General features: G+C 35.4%; 1 protein-coding gene across 2 annotated transcripts in view; it reads left to right on the top strand.

Annotated features, from left to right (window-relative positions):
• The first annotated feature begins 2,346 nt into the window (after positions 1-2,346).
• The window catches only part of NRAP (nebulin related anchoring protein), an 88,179-nt gene continuing 67,236 nt past the window's right edge, over positions 2,347-23,289 (top strand). Inside the window, exons 1-10 of one of the 2 annotated variants that reach the window (XM_007478982.3) lie at positions 2,347-2,619; positions 2,974-3,068; positions 3,959-4,046; positions 9,264-9,368; positions 11,350-11,454; positions 12,341-12,442; positions 13,094-13,198; positions 16,027-16,134; positions 18,438-18,545; positions 22,717-22,824. In XM_007478982.3, the coding sequence (XP_007479044.1) occupies positions 2,548-2,619; positions 2,974-3,068; positions 3,959-4,046; positions 9,264-9,368; positions 11,350-11,454; positions 12,341-12,442; positions 13,094-13,198; positions 16,027-16,134; positions 18,438-18,545; positions 22,717-22,824 (996 nt within the window). In that variant the 5' untranslated portion in view covers positions 2,347-2,547. The remainder of the gene's footprint in view (positions 2,620-2,973; positions 3,069-3,958; positions 4,047-9,263; positions 9,369-11,349; positions 11,455-12,340; positions 12,443-13,093; positions 13,199-16,026; positions 16,135-18,437; positions 18,546-22,716; positions 22,825-23,289) is intronic. The other variant, XM_007478983.2, reaches the window with a different exon arrangement.

Genomic DNA, 23,289 nt, shown 5'->3' on the forward strand with positions numbered 1-23,289 from the left:
CTTTTGTTTTCCCAAATTAATTTTGTTATTATTTTTTCTAGTTGAACAAGTTGTGGCTTATGATTGTGATGGAATACTACCATGCTGTAAGAAATTATAAAGAGGTTAATTCTGGAAAAACTTGGAAAAACCTACATGAAATTATGTAGCACAAAATGAGCAGAACCAAGAGAACATATATAGCAACAGAAATATTGTTTGAAGAATGACTTGTGTATGTTTACCTCTAGAGAAAGAACTGATAAGTAAAAATTAGTGAGATATAGTTTTATACATATAATGGGGAAGAGTAGGTGGGGAGGGAAGGAGTTACCTGGGTAATTAATGTAATAAATTAATTAATTATTTAAAAAATGAAATTGACCAAAATGGCCATAGCCTTCCACCCAGAGATCCCAAAGAAGTCAATGATACACAGTAAGGTAATAAAGATCCAAACATATTTATAACAGCACTTTTTATAGTAATCAAAGAACTGGGAATAAGTATAAGTCCATCAATTGGGGAATGAATAAACAAGATTTGGTTCAAACATGTTATTGAACATTACTGTGCTGTAAAAAAGGAATGAAAATGAATTAATGGAGAGTGAAATAAGAATGGAAAAAATTTACACAATGACTAACAATTTAAATAAAAAGAAAAACAATAGCAAAAATCAAAACTGAATATTGAAAAATTATAATGACCAAGCTTATCTCTAAATAAGTGTTTATAAGAATGTGCTTCATCCCTTTCTTTATAAAGATAGGAGACTATACATGTGGAACACTGCATTTAATGTTAGATCAAGTTGATATATTTTCTAGTTTTGATAAACAATTTTTTAACCTTTGAAAAAATTTCTTTAAGGCATAGCTTTCAGGGAGAGTATGGGGTGAAAGTGATATAAAAAGATATAAATATATTTTTTTAAAAAGTAAGTTGCTATTTAAATGTGTTTCAACTCTAATAATGGCAATAAGTCCTCTTAGATCATGTCTCAGGTTTGTGAAGGATTTTATCTAATTTATAACATATAATAAATAATGTGTAACAAATCTTTTCAAATCTTTTAAAAGTAGACATAATAATAGTTTAAAAACAAATATTTTTTAAGTCTCTGTTTATTTTGGTTCAATCAAAACAAACCTTTATAACAGGTTTATTATGTTCTGGGCACCTTAAGAGTCCAAAGAGAAAACAAACAAAAACTCCAATGATAAACTCATATCAGTAGCTTTTATTCTCAATACAACAATTATCCTGTTCTCCATGATACCTGAAGGATAATGAATGACACAGAAATAGGTGTTAAGGTCCAGGAATTCACCCACCACCATGGGAGACAACGGACAATGTAATCAGACATGGAAAAGGTCCTTTATTGAAAAACTGATACACGCATCAGTGGGGACCTCTGCCATCAGGGTTCCAAGTTGCTTCTGACAGGCTGGGGTTTAAATACTTTTCATGAATAACCTTTGTTGGAAAGTTGCTTTTTGCACCTGGGGTCTCGGTGCTGAAGTTTATCAGGGACCTTGGGCAGGTCCCAGCGCAAGCCCGAAGCTTATCTGTCTGTAGCGGGACCTTGGCATTTTTCCTGGCTGAATTTCTCAGGGCAAGTTTCAACTTAGATCTTCCTCATAGGCATGAAATCAGGAATAATATATATATGCATATATAGAGAGAATGTTATATATATAGTAAATATATAATATGTTAAGTAAATATATAAAAAGAGTATGTTGCATATATTATCTCAGCCTCAGAACAGCTCTGTGAGATAAATACCAGAGTATCACCATCCCTGTTTTACAGATGAGTAACCAAAAGCTTAAAAAAGAAGTGACTGGTCTATGGAGACACAGACAGTTATCAGAAGTAGGATTCAAACCCATGATGTCAAGTCCATCATTCTCCACAACAGCTCCCCTACTCTATATGACATCAGTTACAATGCAAAAATATTCCATGAGAAAGGCAGCATTCATTTGCCCTTTTGGCTTTGTGTTTCTGCCCTAATGAGTTTCTTACTAAATTGAAAGTGTCTGAGAATAGACATAAGAGTAACTTTTCTTACTCCATGGTCTTATGAAGATACAGTGTTATCTCTTTAAAGCTCTTTTCTTAGATAATGATCACAGCTAGCATTTTAAACAACTGACAGTGAATGAGGAATGATCTGCTCCTAGAATTTGGTCATCCATTCAGACAGGCATGATGCCCTTAATGAGTTCACTTTTCTATTTAGAGAACCATGTCAGCTAGAAACGCCTCTACTATCCCTTCCCCCAGCATGCATGTTGACAGAGGTGCCAAAATAGACCCTCTCCTGAGTAAGTGGCAGCTTTATAACCCGTCCAGCTGCTGATTTCAAACCAGAAAGTCAAGAAAGGAAGGGAGGCGGTTGGATTCAGAAGGTTAACACAGGCTGGTGACCACCAAGGACAGCAGGGAGAGTCAACAAGGGACCTGGATACACAGTGGAGTTGGACAGTCTGACGAAGGAGTTATCCTCAGATTTCTTGTCTGCTCTTATCTTTTTCCCCTTCTTCTGAAGCTAAGATGAATGTGCAGGCTTGTTCTCGGTGTGGGTATGGGGTTTATCCTGCTGAAAAGATCAACTGTTTAGATCAGGTCAGTAGATATTTCCTTGGTCTTTGAGGAAAATACCAGGGATGTAAAATGTATGATTTTTTTTCACTTGAGCACAAAATCCTGTACATTTTTGAAATAGTAACTTTTGAAGAGGATGGATTTCCCCATATTTTTTGCTTGTGCTTATTTCTAGGGCAGAAATATAGCTGCCTGTATCATCTTGAGGGAAGAGATACTATAGCCTTTCAACTTAATATGTGGTGGCTTTATTTTTTAACCCCCTCTCTCACCCCAACCTTAAGATGACAGAAGTTTAATAACTGTGTCTTACTCTTAGTCATATCTGAGCATTTGGAAATTATGGAATTTCTCTCTTTTCTGTGTGGTTTCTAGACATGGCACAAAGCTTGTTTTCACTGTGAGGTTTGCAAGATGATGTTAACTGTCAATAATTTTGTGAGTCACCAGAAGAAGCCTTATTGTCATGCGTAAGTGTTTGTGGCTTTCTCCTATCTGCCAGTTTCTTCTTTTTTGACAACGTCTTTTTGAATCTTTTTTTTTTTGAGAATTACTGAGAACCCCCTTACAGAAATGATACTAGTTCCAAATTATAGTCTGTCCAAAAATATTCTTCTATATGTAACCTAGGACATATCTTGGGATGCATAGTTTCATGCACTAAAAGAAACTGCAAGTTTTGGAAACATTTTGGAAAACAAAAATTCATATCAAACAGACAAAGGGCAGCAGCATTGCCTACCTCTTCAACTTCATATCTGTGCCATCTTGACCATGTCACTTCATGGTTCTGGGCTTTGGCTCCCTCATTTCAAAAGAGAGAGTTGCACTATATCACTGACCTCTAAATCCCCTTCTAATTTTAAATTTGTGACCTCCAAGTCTGAGCTGTAGAAGAGTGGGCAAAGTTACTTAATGGCCATAAAATGAGTGATAAAGAGTTTTTGAAATTTTTTTGAAAATATATAGTTTTCTACCCTGGGAGTTTTCCTTTTTTGATGGCTATTCTCTGTTAAATACGATTTTAAAAAATAGAATATATGACAACTTGGAATTATACAAAGAGTACTGGACATGGATTTAGGAGACCCAAATTAGAGTCCTGCCCTGTCTGGTTTCTGACTGTCATTTCTCTCTGGGCTTCAATTTCCTTATCCCTTCCAGTTCAAAGTTTCTAATATTCTAAAATCAAAGCCAAAATCATAATTAATTTAAATTTAAGATATTATATTTACTGCCTCAAACAAGAACTATATATTTAGATAACTCATCATCGATAAGACTTGGGCCAATGCAACTTGCTGAGAGATTAGCACTTTCTGAACTTCCTGTTTTTTTTTTTTTCTTTTATGCTTTATAGACATAATCCCAAGAACAACACATTCACTAGTGTGTATCAGAGTCCATTAAATATAAATTTGAGAAAACAGTCAGAAGCAGGTAGTGAGGTAAGTTATTTGATTATTTATTTGGATATTATTTAAAAAAAGAATGACCTCTGTACTTGAATTTCCCCTTCTTTTTGTAATCATTCTCTAAACTGGATCTTCTACCTTTTCTCAACACTAACACATTTATGTATTTCTTAAACAAGTATTGAGCTTTGTACTTGTCATTACTTCCCACCCCCCTCAAAGTCATGGCAAATATTCAGTGTATTTACTTAATGAATGATAAATAATAAATCTCACTTAAGCTTCTAAACAACATAGTTTCATGTCCTTCTAGCTAATTTGATAATGAACTTATGCAGCGTAGAGAACATGCAATAATACTTAATAACTACTTCTCAAGTGAATTGCTTGTTAAATTGAACAGAGGACATATAGTTTGACTTTTCAGCTCATTAATGAGATTTTTGTGGGTACACTTTGGGAGATCTTATAGAAAACTTTAAATTCCCCAAATTGAAAACTGTTAGTTATGTTGAAGGTCCAATTTGGTGTTCAGAGTGCAGGAGAGAAATGTTTGTGGTCTTCCATGTCCATCATTCTGTTAGATTGCCTCTAGGAGGGCCTGTAAAGATTGATTTTTCTTAATAATGATCCTTTGATCCATCAACAAACATCTAGTGAATATTATGTGCTCCAGGGTGACTTGCTAGTAAATGATGTGTATATCCAAGTGAGTTTTTAAAAACCTTATTGACAATGCTACAGGGTGGATTGGAAACAATGGTCTAAGAATTGGCAATTCTGAAATCTAATCCAAGGTCTATTGACAAGCTAGGCAAAATTGATTTAATTACTATGCCTTTCTAGGTCTTAATTTCCTCATTTGCCCATAAGAGTACTGAACTTGAGGGCATGTATAAGATTGTCAGAGCTCTAACATTTTATACTTCTCTATAAAAAGGGTATACAATTCAGGTTCTACTTACTAGCTGTGTAACCCTGGGAAAGTCATTTAACATCTTTGACCCTCATTTTACTTACTTGTAGAATGGGGTCAATCAATACACATTTATTAATTCACTGTGCTAAGTGCTGAGATACAAAAAGAGGCAAAAGACAGCCTCTGCCCTCAAGGAGTTTACAATCAAATGGGGGAGACACTATACAAACAATTTTATACAAAATATATACATGCAGGATAAATAGAAATCATTTATAGGAGGAAGATACTAAAATGAAAAGTCTAGGATCAATAATAGCTTTTGGTTGTTGTAAAGAAAATGTATGTAAAAAGTATTTTGGAAGTCTTAAGGTGCTATATAATTATGAGGTATCATTATTCTAGTTATTATTCTAGCTAAAGAATAAAACTTATTTTCCTCTTCCCTAAATAACTGATTGATATTGTTGGGTTGTGTCCAATTCTTCATGACCCTCATGGATGATTTGCATGGGGTTTTCCTGGCAAAGATACTAGAGTGGTTTACCATTTCATTCTCCAGTGGATTAAGGCAAACCAAGTTTAAGTGACTTGCCAGAGACGCACAGCTAGGAAGTATCTGAGACCTGATTTGAACTTGTCTTCCTGACTCAAGGTCCAGTGCTCTATCCACTGAGCCACCTATCTACTTTATAAATAATTAATTACTTGATGGTTTTTAGCTATTCCCTCTTTCTAGTCCTCAAACAGGTGAGTGACCAATTAAAAGTAAAAAATTATGTAGAACTTCCTGGACCTTAAACTGATGAACCTGGATGTCTCTTGCTCTCCTTATTCATAGAGCATTACAGAAAGGTTATTTAGCTCATCTCCTGGTCTGTCCTTATAGAATAGCTCAGCACTGTATTCAGAGTGTTTCAAAATAGTCTTATGAGTTATTCTGTGTCATTTATTTCTCATTTGAGGTTTTGGTCATAGTAGGACTCTTACTCAAAGGCTCATGAAAAAAAATGCCCTGATATGGCTGTTGATGTTTAAAGTTAGCTACATTAGATAGAATTTGGATTAATGGTAAGACACCCAAGTATTCAGTTAAAATGCCTTGCAATTTTTTAGAAGCTGGAGATGCATCTTTACAGCTAAAGTGCCATTTTTTACCATTAATATTTTAAAATTTCAAAAGTTTTAACTTTGTGTATTTGAACATCTCTTAAAATTTGTAACTTTTAAATTACGAACTTAATCATCAAAAAACTCCACAATCGTTTCAAAACCAAAGACAGCTATAATAGTATTTTATAGTGTATATTTTTAAAATTAAAGATGTTATTTAAAAATATCATCTTACCTTGACTGAATACTTATTTCTCAACTGGCGCTGTATTATTTGCTCTCCTTTAAGGTAGCGATGGCTTCACTTTCTTTTAATGGTGTATGACAGACCCAGCAATGAGACAGAAATTATCCCAAGTTCTATTTCCGTTTGCAGGCTGCAATCTGAGAACCTCAGGAGAGGTGGATGTAAACTGAACAATTGGCTGCTGAGGTCACTTTCCTTTACCAAGAGAAAAACAAAGAGCCAATAATTCATTCCCTTTAGGCGCCAAAGTAGTGTCTTAAGATAGAAGATAGTTTGGGAGTTTTACATTTGTGAGAAATTTTGAGGTAATTATCTATGCAAAAGAGTGTTAGGAATTGTGGCAAGGATTGACCATTTGAGTTATGATTGGAACCAGTTTGATTTTTTTTTCTCTTTTGAAGTTTAAACCATAGAATATTTGATGATGATTATGGTAGAGACTTGTGAGGGCATCTAGTACAATACCCTCACTATCTTAATCTTTTAAAATATAAACATTTATAAGGACAGATTTCTCTCTTTAAATTTAGTCGGTAGATAAAGGTAGGGGACAACTAGGTGGTTCAGTGGCTAGAATGCCATGCCTGGGGTCAGGAAGGCCATAGTTTAAATCCAGACAGACTCTACTTAGCTGTGTGGTCCTGGGCAAGCCACCTGTTTGTTTCTTTTTCTCACCTGTAAAATGAGCTGGAGAAGGAAATGATAAACCACTCCAATATCTTTGCCAAGAAAACCCCAAATAAGGTCTCAGACTCAGTCAGACATGATTGAAAAAACAATTAAACAAGGGTAGAAGTATAGTTTTAGAAAGTACGGTTTTCTTTTTTTAATTACTATTTAGTCTTTGCATTCTCAGCATTTCCCAGTGTTCTCCCTCAGCCCTTCCAGAAAGCTATTCTTTATAACAGACTTAAAAAAATGAAAAATAAAATAACACTTAAGCAAAACTAACCAATACATTGAAAAAATTTGACATTATAGGCTGAGTTCTTAACCCATGATTTCATACCTCTGCAAAGAAATGAAGCAGGAGACTCCTCATTTCTTTTTTTTTGGGGGGGGGGGTGGGCAAACTTGGTCATGATAGTTTCACAGCTTCAATTTTGATTGTTTTTTTTTACACTATTTCAGAAATTGTGCATATTGTTTCCTTAGTGCTACATTCTTTGCTTTGCATAAGTTCACATTAATTTTCCCCATGTTTTTGTGAATTCACCATATTCACCCACAACTTGTTTAGCATTGCCTGATCAATGATTAATAGTGATACTTTTTAAAAAATTTAATTAATTAATTAATTTAATTTAGACTATTTTCCATGGTTACATGATTCATGTTCTTTCCCTCCCCTCCTCCCTCAAATAATAGGGATACTTTTTTTAAAAGAGTATTTCCCCTTTTCTGATCTGAGATAGACCTTAATAAAGTTGTCTTTATATCATTTAAGAATGTTTCTCCCTGCCTTAAATATGAATTCCCTGTATTTTCCTGAGAAGTTTTGAGGGGGAAGCAGGTGAACTCTAATGATAGTTTTAAATTGTGGAAATGAACAGTGAAAAAAAATCTACTTTAAATAGGAGAATTTTCTTTGTTCAAATTTTTTAATGCTTCGTCCTTACTTAGTAGTCATGTGTTTTCAGATGCAGAAAACGTTACGATCTCTTTGTACTTATAGGTCCTAAAACAATATTGAGGCTTCTTTAAGGACCATATTCAGTGATGTCCTAGTGGCATCAACAACAATCCCAAGGAATAGCAAGATAGTACAATGGATAGAGCACTGATACTGGAGTCAGGATAACTTGGGTTCAAATCTGGCCTTAGACACTTCCCAGTTGTGTGAGCCTGGGCAGGTCACATAAGCCCAATCGCCAAGCCCTTATCACTCGTCTGCCTTGGAACTGTTACTTGGTATTCATTCTAAAACAGAAGGCAAGGTTTTTTTTTTTATTTGATTGGATGAAACCATTCTTAGATTATAACTTCATTTGGGATGCTCTACACAAGGGGTGCTCAAGCAGTACTGATTGGATAAATTGGGAAGGTTTCATTTATGGAATGCCTTCTCACTTCTACTAAAGTCTCCCTCCTTATTATCATTCCGAGGTGCCCTATGGCCCTCAAGGGCTTTGGAGCACAAGTTCTGTCAGTCCTGCTCTGGTACCAGGTGCCTGCAGAATTCCTATATAATCTTTGTCCATGGACTGCCTTCACTAATGGTGAGGAGACTCACCCCCAGAAAGATGACCATAAGGGGCCAGATTTTTCAGCATGATAGCAATTCATGAAGATTGCCTCTTAAGTCCAGAGGGGTCATGGTCTATATTTGTGATGGGGCAAGTCAGCTGCTGAAATTATGGAGCCTGGAAATATTTCCTCTCAAGTAAAAGGCATTATAGTTTTAATGAATTCTAGCTCAGCCATTTACTTCTTGAAGCCTTCCCTTCTTCCTCTAGCAGGAAGTGATTTGTCTCTTCCTGATCTTGTCAAATTTTTTTGTCCCTGGTTTGTACTTTATTTTAATCTTTATTATTTAATCTACATTCTTATTCTTAGATTAGAAAATCCATGAGGTCAGGGATCATGTCTTGTTCATTTCTTTTTTTTTTTATTTCACCCACCTTCCAACTTAGGATAAATATTAGGTATTGGTTCCAAGGCAGAAGAGTGCTAAGGGATAAGCAATGGGGATCAAGTGACTTGCCCTGGGTCACACAGCTGGGAAGTATCTGAGGCCACATTTGAACCCAGGACCTCCTGTCTCTGGACCTGGCTCTGAAACCACTGAACCACCCAGCTGCCCCCATCTTGTTCATTTTTTTCATCTCCCTTAGACCATAATGTATTAAATATAATACATGCTTAATAAATGTTTGTTGCATGAATGGTCTTACTATGAACCTTATGTAACTTTGATTATGAACTAGTGATTTTTTTCTTCCCATTTGGGAACTTTTCTGACAATAATTAGATGAAATATGGAGAAGATGGAGAACAGTTTAAATCTGTTTTTCATTGGGACATGAAAGCCAAAGATGGGACAGCTATACATAAAATGCCTGAACTGGTAAATGAGGTAAGATAATTGAGATGAAAGGACTTTAAATGAGTTATATGTGCTATTCAGATGTTAGTTATTATTATTATTCCAGCAAATTGCTTTTATCCATCTTCATTTTGATGTTTCACTATCATGTCAAACTCAACATGCTCAAAAAAATGAATTCATGTATGATGATACAAATTACCTCATCCAACTTCCTCATCTACAAGATGAGAATAAAGAGGTACAAATAAAGAGAAGTTAAATAATTTGCCCCAGGTGACAGAGCTAGTTAGTGGCACAATTGGAGTGAAAACCGCTATCATTAATCCTCTTCCAAAGCCTGTTCTACTACATGAGTTGTTCTCATTCTTTCATAAGTATGAGAATCCTTTTTAAACAATTGTTTTTGCAGAACCCTTCACATGAGAAGTGCTTATTATTATCTCTTGATTGAGAAAAATCACAACGAAAAGAACAATTATGAATTTAATAATGTTTTCAAATAATGACCATCTGCTATCTATGTATATCTGTCTATCAGTCTGTCTGTCTTCATCTATCTATCTATCTATCTATCTATCTATCTATCTATCTATCTATCTATCTATCATCTTCCCACCTATGTTCCTACTTTTCCATCTATCTATCTATCTATCTATCTATCTATCTATCTATCTATCTATCTATCTATCTATCTTCCCACCTATCTTCCTACTTTTCCATCTATCTATCTATCTATCTATCTATCTATCTATCTATCTATCTATCTATCTACCCATCTTTCTACTTTTCTCTCTTTCTCTATCTTCTTTCTTTTTCTTTCTTTCTCTTTCTTTCTTTCTTTCTTTCTTTCTTTTTCTTTCTTTCTTTCTTTCTTTCTTTCTTTCTTTCTTTCTTTCTTTCTTTCTTTCTTTCTTTCTTTCTTTCTTTCTTTCTTTCTTTCTTTCTTTCTTTCTTTCTTTCTTTCTTTCTTTCTTTCTTTCTTTCTTTCTTTCTTTCTTTCTTTCTTTCTTTCTTTCTTTCTTTCTTTCTTTCTTTCTTTCTTTCTTTCTTTCTTTCTTTCTTTCTCCCTCCATCTATCTATCTATCTATCTATCTATCTATCTATCTATCTATCTATCTATCTATCTATCTATCTATCTATATTCCTACCCATCTTCCTACTTCTCTCTCTCTCTCTCTCTCTCTCTCTCTCTCTCTCTCTCTCTCTCTCTCTCTCTCTCTCTCTCTCTCTCAGCAGTGTCTGTGGCCAGATTTGAACTCAGGTAGATGAGTCTTCCTGATTTCAGGTCTTCTGCTCTGTTCACCATCTAGCTGCTATCCCACTCTACTTATATAATTAGTAATATATTTTTCTACAGTGCTGTCTATTGATAATTGGGGCTCCTACCAATGACACTGAGGTTCTTTGGCATGACCACAAACCTGAAAAGAAGGATTAAATTGTGTCCAGTGTAATTGCTGTTTTTATTCTAATTCTTAAAAGTTGGTGTGACTATCTGTTGTTACTCAGCTCACCAGAATATGTAGTTACTCAAAGTACCCCAACATATGACTATTCTGGATAAATGGGAAATCAACTGAGATGCTGTCATTTTTATGTTATATTAACAAAATGAACAAATATGTGCCATTGAGTGGGAAGATAAAGAAATAATTTATTTGATTTTTTAAAACTCTACTTTTGAGGCAGTTAGGTGTCCCCACAGATTCCACTGGGCCAGGAGTTAAGAAGATCTAAGTTCAAATGCTACCTTAAACACTTATTATCTATGTGACTTTGGGCAAGTCACTTAACCCCTATCTGCCTCAGTTTCCTTATCTATAAAAGGGGGAAAATGCCACCCACCTGCCAGGGTTGTTTTGAGAACTACATAAGTTAATATTAAAATTAATAAAATGTATAACATATCAATATATATTATATTCAAATATAAAATTAATATTTGTAAAATGCTTTGCAAACTTTAAGGCACTATATAAATGCCAGATATTCTTCTTTTCCTTATAGAAAGATTATTGGGCTGCATATGGTGAGGGGAATTCTTGGTCCCCAGGAACTCTACCAGACCCTGAAATTGTAAGAATGGTGGAAGCACAAAAGTCTCTAAGTGAGGTAAGCATGTTAAAAATCTCCATGTTTTATTTGGATGTCACCTTCCACTGGGGACCTTGACAAGTGTTTACATAAAGCAATTTTATATAAATCTCAGCCACTGTTAATTAATGTCCAGTGTGGAAAGCTGTTCTCTTCCCTGTGGGACCCACTCTCTTATCTATTGGAGAATCTAGGATGAATAAATGTTCAGCATAAGTGAATTTGCCCTATTTTGCTATGGTTTAAGGGAAATATAGATGCAGAGAATATGGGTCTCACCATGGAAAACAAACTTCTGTGATATTCAGCCCAGAGTTTCAAAACAAATGAATTTAGAAGGAAATTTACCAATGACTTGCATTTTGCTTTGGAAATGTTCTTACTGAAGAAAATGAATACTCTTATTTTGGTATCAGTCATTGTATAGACATGTTGGTGAACCAGAGGTCATAAATTATGTCATTGTAGTTTGTCTATGATTTGCAATTGACATTAGTTTGAAAAAGTAGTAGTAGAGGGGGCATCTATGTAGCGTAGTGGATTGAGAGACAAGTCTAGAGAGAGAAGGTCCTAGCCTCAAATGTGACCTTGTTCACTTCCTAGCTGTGTGACCCTGGGCAAGTCACTTAACTTCTATCACCTAGCCCTTATTGCTCTTCTGCTTTGGAACCAATCCATAGTATTGATTCTAAGATGGAAGGTAAGGGTTTCTTTAAAAAGGGGGCAGAATTCAATGGGAAAAACTTTTATTAATACAAGCATTTCCTAGTTCTTATATCCTTATTACTTATCCTAAGGATAAAAATTTCCACTTTCCAATTGTTTTATAAGAAGAGTTTTACTTGCCAAAATCCTGCTTCTTTGGCATATAATGCCATTTGGCATTGTTTCTATTTACACCAAGTATGCAGATACCTATGAAGAGCAGAGAGGAAAAGGAAGTTTTCCAGCTATGATCACCCCCGCATACCAACGGGCCAAGAAAGCCAATGAATTGGCAAGCCAGGTAAGTGTTTCCATCTTTCTAATTTATTTCAATGGATACGTGAGCTTGTCAATGTGGGCATTTCCCTCCAGTGATGCAGATTATACCCCATTATTCACTGTAATTCATACATTTCCAAGAGGGTTATAAGAACACAGATATTCTAGGCTATTTAAAGAGAATCCGTTTAGATTAATGTATTCCCTTGTCACTGACATAATCCTAAAATTATAAATGAATTAGTAGAACATATCACTATTTCATGGGCCCTCAATTAAGAGGTAGGAGACCCACTCTGGAATAAATTTCTTAATTTTCTGGATGCCAGTTGCCTCATCTACACAAATATAAAAAAAATCAGGGCAAATGTACCTTTCCTACATCATATCTAGAAAAGATGTTATTTTTTTTCACTCTGTAAATCTATCAAATGCATGTGACCTGCTGGATCTTTGCTGGGTAGGACTTCCAAGATTGGCACAGCTGATTCCACTAATCTAAATAACCATGGCAAACTCCAGGAGGACTAGTCAGAGCTACTGAATTCCAGGCAACATTAATAGGGAGGTTCAAACTATTTAGTCCCTCTTTTACAAGTCACAAGAAATAAATGCCATCAGAAGCTTTGGAAAATGAGTACAATCTCAACTCTGTGCTTTCTTCTTCCATTAGGTGCAGTATAAGCGTGGACACGATGAACGTGTTTCCAGGTTCACGACAGTGGCAGATACCCCTGAGCTCCTGCATGCCAAGGCTGGTGGACAGCTTCAAAGTGATGTAAGAACTAGAGGCTGAGACACATTTATTCACTTTTAGAGTTCATTTTCCCTATCTCATCTGGAAGGGAAAATAACAAGAAAGTAGGAGGCAGAAACATGAAACATGAAGTTTCTGTTTCAATCCATAACAAAATCTGAGAGTTTGGACATTCCTTCCACCAATGTAGCTCACAAGTCCTCTGTGAAGACTGGATTTAGAAATTAATATATTTCAGTCTCAACCACAATTAATTTTAACACCTCTATATCTTAGTAGATGGCCTCCATGAATTGTTCTGATAAAAAAAAAATTGGTGATGGGCTTCCTTTAGTTTAGCTGGATTGGTTTTCCAATAGCACACATCACCAAGTGGTTTATACATAGCTTTCCAGCTGTCAAATCCAATTATGCTTTGTTGGCATAGCCTTTTAGAGCCCAGAGTCTTTCTATGCTATGATGAAGTATTCAGGTTGGGCTTTAAGGTAGGACCACATGGCATGAACAAGTCACTAAACCTCCCTGTGTCTCAGTTTCCTCATTTGCAAAGTAAAGGACTTGGATTCAATGGCCTCCAAAGTCTCTTTTAATTAGAATTCTTCAATTTTGTAGTCCAAAGACTGTGCTTATATTGGTGGGAATTTTCTTAATCTCATAAAATATTTGCTATAGTCAGAAACTTAATTTTCTTTTAAAAATGTATTTTCAATTAATAAGCATTTCCCACCAACTCATCAAGAAAGAAAAATTGAAAAACAAAATTCTTATAACAAAGACGAGTAGTCAAGCAAAACCAATTTTCACATTTGGCCAGGTCCAAAAATGTATGTCTTATTCCACACCTTGGATTTAATCATCCTTTTGTTAGGAAATGGGTAACTTTATTATCAACTACTGGAATCAAGGTTGATCACTGCATTGATCAGAGTTCTTATTTTTTAAAAGTGTTTGTTTTCAAAAAGTTGTTAACATTGGATATATTGTTTTTGCTCTGCTCACTTTACTTTGCATTAAGTTCACATAGGTCTTTCTTGGCTTCTCCCTTTTGCCATTTCTTATGGCATCTTCTCATCATAGGATCCTCATAGTCAAAATTACAACTACAAAAAAGTTCAGCATAATATGGTAAAATTAATACTGGCACAATGGAGAGGAGACCTGGGTTCAAGTCTTAACTTTGTGACTTTGTGCTGGGCTTCAGTTTCCACAACTGTATCTTTGCCAAGAATACCTCAATGGGATCACAAAGAGTAAGATGTGGCTGAAAATGGCTAACCAATGACAATGACTCATCAATAACCAAACCAAGTTAGAGATACTTACATTTCCTTCCACACAGTAGATGTCAGTGAGAACATGTGGGTGCTTTTCTGTATAAAGATGAAATGAGATCATATGTATAAATGTGCTTTATGACTACAGAGCTCTAGAAAAAGGTATTAAGATCATGATTGCTCCCATTCATGTAACACTTTCAGATTTACAAAATACTTCACATAGGATACTACAGTGGGAAAAGTAGTATCATTTTGGTCCTTTTCAAGTACAAAGGATAACAGCGAATCAACCAGCTGGTATTATTTATTCCACATACATGTATATACACGTTGCATAACACACATGTATAACAGATATGTTACACATACAATTCCATGTGTACATGTGTGATTATATGCATGTATGTGTTTATACACACATACTCATCTTTGTTATAAAGGTTTTATTTTTCTATTTTTCTTTCTTGATGAGTTGGGAAAAGTAAGGAAAGAAAACGAATGCTTATTTATTGAAAGCATATCTATATCCATGATGAAACCAAAGTTTTGCATCATTAGTGACTTACCTAGGTTCACAAACCTAAGTTTTGGAGCTAGGACTTTGGAGCTAGGTCAGACTAGGTCTTCTGACCATAAGGCAAGAGTTTTGCACTATTCCACATTGCTACGATAGCGTCTACAAGCATAACAGATTTATTAAATATACATTGTTCTTATTTTTTCATTAAAGCAGGTTTCTTCAAGGAGTGCCATCTATTTAGCCTAGTAGTTACTGTTGTCATCATAGTCTCTCAGGCTGTCTTGAAAAAAAAAATCTCTGATGCTACAAATTATTAAAGCATTGTTTCTAGAAAAAGGATTCCTTTTCGTATAGCCTCCCTGTTTCATGGTACAATTATTCTGATAACTGTGTTGTGTTATAAATAAGGACCATGTCTCAGTTTTACAACACTGCTTTTATTTCAACCTCAATCCAGACCTGGAATTGAGATCTGTATCCCTCAAATCCATACCAAGGAGAGAATGAGTTAGCACAAATGACCCTTGGATTCTCATGCTTTTTCTCTTATCTGAACCTTTTGTTATTCTTAGTATCTAGCCTAGAGCTACACCCCATAATTCTTTTCAGTTTTTTTTTTCAGTCACATCCCACTCTTCATGACCTTATTTGTGGTTTTCTTGGCAGAGATAACAGAGTGGTTTGCTATTTCTTTCTCCAGATCATTTTACAAATGAAGAAACTGAGGCAAACAGGGTTAAGTTACTTTCTCAGGGCTATGTCCATAATTATTTTCAGTTGTTTTTCAATCATGCCCCACTCTTCATGACCCTTTTGGGGGTTTTCTTGGCAGAGATAATGGAGTGATTTGCTATGTCCTTCTCCAGATAATTTTACAAATGAAGAAACTGAGGCAAACAGAGTTAAGTTACTTTCTTGAAGTCATACAGCTAGTGTCTGAGGCTATATTTGAATTCAAGTTCTCCTGACTCCAGATATGGAGCTCAATCTGCTGCACTGCCTGTCTGTCTCTTTGTCCACAGTAGATCTTCAACAAATGTTTGTTGTGCTAGGTGCGGTACACAGAGGACTTTGAGCAACAGAGAGGAAAAGGAAGCTTCCCTGCCATGATCACTCCAGCTTACCAGATTGCAAAAAAAGCCAATGAGTTAGCCAGTGATGTAAGTATCCAAATAGGTGTTTTGGTATGAGGGACTCACAACTAAGGAGGACACTTGCTCTAACAGCCAAGGTAGTGGTTCTGGCCTTGTTTTAGAGTTATTGAAATGGTTCTTTGAATCTATAAGCATGCCACATATGGCCATTTTTATTTTTATTTAGCATCAATATAATATAATGGTAATCTTGTATTATTGATTCTGCACTTGTATGTAATTGGAACAATTATTTCTATGCCCTTTCAGAGTTAAATCTGACCTTTTGTAGTGACTTCTTTGTTATTAAATATTTTCTCATCCAAATGGCTACTAAAGTACATTTACTGTCATATAGGGGAGAGAGTCCACAGACTTTTAAAAAAATTTATTTATCTCAAAACGAGACCATCATATTCAGAAACCAACCAATAAATAAATTCATTAAATGCCTACTATACACCAAGCATCATACTAGGCATTCAATACACAATCACAAAAGTGTCATTGTCCCTTCCTTTAAAAAAATTAACTAATTGAAAAAAAACAAACCCTTACCTTTTATCTTAGATTCAAAACGGCGTATTGGTTCCAAGGCAGAAGACTAGTAAGGGGCTGGCAAGGGATGGGGTTTAAGTGATTTGCCCAGGATCACACAGGAAGGGTCTGAGGCTGGGTTTGAACCCCAGGATCTCCCATCTCTACACGTGACTCTCAATCCACTGAGCCACGTAGCTGTACAATCTGCTTCTTAATTTTAAGAAAATATGCAACTAGAGCAGCTGAGTAGTTCAGTGGATAGAAAGTCAAGCCCAGAGTCAGGAAAAATTTCACAGTATTTATTTTAAGACAGAAGGTAAGAGTTTAAAAATAATAAGAATATATGAAGAATATATGAAATGGATTGATTTCTAATCTGTGGAACCTAGAACTAGTAAGTATCTTAATACCATGGTCAAATTAACCAGATTTTATTTAGCAACTAAAAGGCAATATGGTACAAGGACTAACCTTTCTCTCTCTCTCTCTCTCTCTCTCTCTCTCTCTCTCTCTCTCTCTCTCTCTCTCTCTCTCTCTCTGTCTTCCTTCCTTCCTTCTTTCTTTTCTTTCTCCTTCCCTCTCCCTCCTTCCCTCTCTCCTTCCCTTCTTCCATCCTTCCCTCTCTTCCTTCTGCCTTTCCTCCTTCCCTTCCTCCCTCCTTCCTTTCCTCCCTCCTTCTCTCCCTCCTGCCCTCCTGCCCTTTTCCCTCCTTCTCTTCCTTCCTTCCTTCCTTCCTTCCTTCCTTCCTTCCTTCCTTCCTTCCTTCCTTCCTTCCTTCCTTCCTTCCTTCCTTCCTTCCTTCCTTCCTTCCTTCCTTCCTTCCTTCCTTTCTTTCTTTCTTTCTTTCTTTCTTTCTTTCTTTCTTTCTTTCTTTCTTTCTTTCTTTCTTTCTTTCTTTCTTTCTTTCTTGCTCTTGCTTTCTTGCTTTCTTTCTCTCTCTCTTTCTTTCTCTCTCTCTCTCTTTCTTTCTTTCTTTCTCTTTCTTTCTTTCTCTCTTTCTTTCTCTCTTTCTCTCTTTCTTTCTCTCTTTCTCTCTTTCCTTCTCTCTTTCTCTCTTTCTTTCTTTCTCTCTTTCTTTCTCTCTTTCTCTCTCTCTTTTTTTCTTTCTTTCTTTCTCTCTCTCTCTCTCTCTTTCTTTCTTTCTTTCTTGCTTTCTTCCTTCCTTCCTTTCTTTCTTTCTTTCTTTCTTTCTTTCTTTCTTTCTTTCTTTCTTTCTTTCTTTCTTTCTTTCTTTCTTTCTTTCTGAAGAGCAGTAAGGACTAAGCAGTTGAGAGGTTAAGTGACTTGCCTGGGATCACCCAGCTAGGACATGTTAGAGGTCACATTTGAACCAGGCCTGGTTGTCCATCTGTTGATAAAAGAAGCTAGCCTATCTACCACTCCTGAGCAGTTTCTTAACATTGTGAGATGCAGCACTACATCTTGTGAAGGGAATTTCTATACAAGTGTTTCTTTCATAAATAAAATCACAAGTCTGCATCTAAAAAAAATTATATCTCTTTAGGTGTCTTTTCTCTTCCATTAGATCATAAACTATACAAAGTTAGGGGAAAGTCATTATTTATCTTTGTCACACCCCAAGTATTGTCCAGAATTAGCTCTTAAAAGATATGTTCTAAATTTTGAATGAATGAACTTAGCTGTGTTGGGAATCTGACTCTTCAGCATCCATGACATTTTCCTAGATTTGAAGCAAGAAGGATTATGAGGTGATAATTTCACTTTTAAGCTTTAAGTCTGGTATATGGTCAACTAAATTCCTCTGGCTTGTTTATGTTACTCTCTTGCAGGTTAGATATCACCAACAGTACCATAAAGAGATGAAGGGGAAAGCTGGCCATACAGTTGCTGGAGCTGAGGGTCCTTGGGCAAAGGAATATGCAGATCAGTTCAGCCAGGTATGTAATCACGATTACTTTCTGAGGTTGGTTTATTAATACATTAAGAATTCATTAATTAGACTCTATTTTAGAGTACTCTGTCTTTTGGATGAGTGATGATCTAATCTTTGAAAGAAAACTTTGCTAAATAATTAGTCCATGAAAATATAATCATAGGGGACGTGCTTAACCTACCTAAGGACGAGTTATTTTAAGACATTTACAAAATCTGTCAATTTAACAAACTTCTTAAATGTAAATTATTCTCATCTCTTCATTAAGGCAGGTTCCAAGGTGGGCTAATTACCAACTAGCTAGCCTAACTGAATATACTTGAAAGTAATAGAACTACCTTTCTTTAAACTTAGCCTATAATTTAGGTGCACCAGGGATCATTCCTTGGGCAAAGAGCAATGCTGTATAAAGCCCTGTGTAAAGGATAAATATTAAAATCTCTTACCCAGCCTCACTCTTCACATGAACTCAATATGTACCATGATTGCAACAATTGGAATACCATTTGAAAGATGACCTCTGTTTTTCTAAAACCCTATGTTTTCTCCTTTTTTTGACAAAGAGCATGACTGTTTTGGGGAGGTTATATTTTTGATATTTAAGGTGAGATAGTTAAGGAGAAAGTGGGAGAAATGAAGAACTTGGAGGGAGGAAGGGAAAATGATATTGAGGAAGAGGAGGAAGAAATAGGGTTATAAATAGCAAGTTTGATTGATGTTTCTTAATTTTCTAGTACTGAATTGTTTTGGCATCAATCTTCCTGTCATAGCTATAAAAAAAGGAAATAGAAAAGAAAAACAAAAAACAAATCATTCCTCTTGGATTTATAAAAGCTTATCTGTAATGTTTGGTGTTGGTACATACTATTAAACTATGTCAATATGTACATACATATGTTAAGGCCTATTTGCAAGTGTTCTGATATCTTAAAATCTAAAGATGAAATTCAGTGTCATGCAGAGAAAAATGACAAATTCAACACTTAAAAAAGTTTCAATTACATTTTTCTTAAATTCAAGTAGTTTTTAATGAACTCCAAAACAGTGGTTAAAGAATAAATTAATGGAATACTTACTCTGCTTTTAACTTAATAAAAAAGTATATTTAAATATATATATATATTTAGAAAATTGTAGTTTTAAAAAATACATTTATTTAATTGCATTTTAAAAATATTTCAGTCAAGTTGTTTAACTATACCTTGTCTAGCCTTAACTAACAGATTATAAAACATACTTCATATATGAATATATTAAAATATTTATATACATACATGTAGATAGTTAGGTAAGTCATTTCTCTCTGAAATTCAGTTTTCTCATATGTAAATGAGATGGTTGAAAAAAATATAAATATAATTTGTAGAATACCCTATGCAGTTCCATGGCTATATATACCTACAAACACACATAACACTTTTTGATGAAGATTTTCTTGTTTAATATATCCCAAAAGAATGCATATACAAAGAATAGAGACATGAGAAAAGCATTGGTTTAGCACTAACAAATCTATAAGAGTTAGGATTTAGGGAAACTGAATAAGAATCCCTCAATAATTAAAAAAATGTAAACATCAAACCAATAGTTTTCTGATAAAATCTCTACATTTACAAATAAACACACACTCACTCACACACACACACACACACACACATACACACATGAATACAGCTTTTGTCTCTTGGCAATCCTGGTAAGTTAGTCTCTTTAGATGGACTTCTCCAAGCTTCATTGAGGAACCAGAGGAAGCCCAGATGGACAGAGCCAGTCCTTTTCATTCAGCTGTTGAGGGCCTCCAATATTGTGTTATCCCATTTATTGTGTGACATGTTGTGATTTATAGTGATCCACCATCTTGCAAGATGAGCCATGATGAGAGAGAGAGAGAGAGAGAGAGAGAGAGAGAGAGAGAGAGAGAGAGAGAGAGAGAGAGAGAGAGAAAGGAGAGAAAGAGAAAGGAGAGAAAGAAAGGAGAAATAAAGAGAGAGAAAGAGAAAGGAGAGAGAGAGAAAGAGAGAGAGAGAAAGGAGAGAGAGAAAGAGAAAGGAGAGAGAAAGATAAAGAGAGAGAGAGAGAGAAAGGAGAGAGAGAGAGAGAAAGGAGAGAGAGAAATAAAGAGAGAGAGAGAAAGAGAAAGGAGAGAGAGATAAAGAGAGAGACAGAGAGAGACAGAGAGAGAAAGAGAGAGAGACTCTACATATCTGGAGCACTTAACATGTCCCATTATTCCCTTCTTCCTCTAAGGGGTAAGCAGGTGTCTTCATCTCACTCAATATGGCATACAGGGAGTGAGGTGTCAGCATTTATGTAAAATGGCTGGTGTGGTTTACATAATTCATGCATTGACAGAATGTCTATAAAAGAAGATTCTAGGGGAAAGGGTAGGGTCAGATACTCTGCCTGAAATATCCATTGGATTACATTTCAGATAATCATCTGCCAACTTGAAGTTTCCTCCTCATAAACACGTACCAAAATTCGATTAGAGTTGCATGATACAGACTCTCTTTTGGGAAGCAATGTAGTGTGCTGAGGAATCAAAATACCAAAATGTGAATCTTGACTACTCCATTTATTTTCTATGTGGCCATGCTCATACTTATCATTTTCTTCACCTATAAAATGGGAATGTTATAAATAGTAGTAGTTAGAATAGCTAGCATTTATATAGCTTTTATATCTCTGTCTCCATTATCACAGATGAGGAAATTAAGATAGAGGTATATAGCAACATAATTCATACACATGTATGATTCTCTCAGAGAGAGACCAGCTATCTCTTCCCCTTAGAGTTCTAGTGGGATACTGTATATTTTTTTAAACCTTTACCTTCCATCTTAGAATAAATACTGTGCATTGATTCTAAGGCAGAAGAGCAGAAAGAACTAGGCAATGGATTGAGTTAAGTGACTTTCCCAGGGTCACACAGCTAGGAAACAAGCATTTTAGTCCAGATTTGAGCCTAGGACCTCCCATCTCTATGCTTAGCTTTGTAACCACTGAGTCACTCTTTTTTATGCCTTTATTTTTTTTTCAGTTACATGTAGAAACTATTTTTTGACAATTAAAAATTATCTAATCGATTAAGAGAATTATTCCATGGTTACATGATCTATGTTCTTTCCCTCCCCTCCTCCCACCCCCTCCCATAGCCAATGTGCAATTCTACTGGGTTTTACATGTGTTTGACCATTTTTGACATTTTAACATTCAGATTTTCTCCTTCCGTCTCTCTCCCCACTGCTTCCTAAGGCAGGGAATAGTCTGATATAGGTTGTATCCATTCTTTTATAAAATACATATTTCCATATTGCTCATGTCATGATTGAAAACACATCTCACATATAGAACTCATGAAGGATATATAGTGGAAGATACCTAGCAGATACTTTTGAGGGATGGTGGGATCATTCTTTAATGTATTCGTTTGAATCCCCATTCTGGAATGTTCCCCCTCCTTTAACTACCAACAAGGATAATCACTATCAGTGGGTTATTGAGTTAATATATGTGAAAAATCTTTGCAATCATGAAATGTTATATAAATGGGAACTGCTATTATTATTGCTGTTTTTATTGTACTAATTAATGATAGAAATCAATGAGTGTGGGAGCCACCTACCAAAACATGCTCTACAAACAATTGAATATAAATAATAAAAATACTTGGAATAAGATTACTGATGAAACTGATGAAACATCCCAATGATTACCCAGATAAATGGTAAAATACAAGACTTTGGTCACAAGGGCATCATAATCCACAAGAACATCATAACTCAGATCTGCAGTAGGAAGAAAGGCTTTGGAAGGACATAAGAACTTACCAAGTGCCTGTGAGAATGCTGAAGATGTTAGTTATTCTATTAAAAAAATTTTGGATGATCATGCCAGTAAATTATAAGCTCCTTGAGGGCAGAGGTAGTTTCATTTTTTAACTTTATACCTCAGTGCCTAGAATATAGTTGCTGGCACCTAGTAGGTACTTAAAATGCTTGTTGAATGGCACTGAATGGAATATTAATATTTATCCTATATTATCTCAAGAACATTTTCTTCCAGTGATTTTTTTTTTGCAAGTGCTACACTAGCATGGATTTTGATAATGGCCTTTCATTATCCATTCATTCTGTGAAGTTAGCATTAACAATTAAACTTCCCACATGTCTCAGCAGGACTATTCAGAAGAGTATGAAGAGGCCAGGGGAAAAGGCAGTTTTCCTGCTATGATCACACCTGCTTATCTGAATGCAAAGAAAGCCAATGAACTAGCAAGTGATGTAAGTATAAAGTGTAGGAGTCTGAAGGGCAATGGAATCAGTGGAGAAATGGGTTTTTCCTGTCAATGCCCTTAGAGCAGCTTAGGTAAAATCAATGATGAAAATGAGAGGGAAGAGAAAGGCGCCTTGTCCTGAAGAGACTAAGGTTCTAATCTTGGCTCTTCCACTAATTCTCTGTGTGCAATCTAAGACAGATCACTAGAGTTTACTAAGTCTCAATTTCCTCGACTATAAAATTTTTTAAAAGGATGAATTAATGATCCCAAAGGCACCTTTCAGGTTGAGCAGTCTCCAATTCTCTGAAACCAAAAAGTGACATAAGTACAAAGTTCTTAGTTTTTGTTTTCAATTCAAGGGTTATCTCCACTTTGGATTTGATTTGGTTTTTGGATATTATTGGTATTTTCTTGCTCAAGTAGGGACAAACTGGATAATTGCGTTTCTAATCAATTGGTACTCTTGAGG

Source organism: Monodelphis domestica, chromosome 1 (assembly GCF_027887165.1).
Source record: "Monodelphis domestica isolate mMonDom1 chromosome 1, mMonDom1.pri, whole genome shotgun sequence".
Lineage (NCBI taxonomy): Eukaryota > Metazoa > Chordata > Mammalia > Didelphimorphia > Didelphidae > Monodelphis > Monodelphis domestica.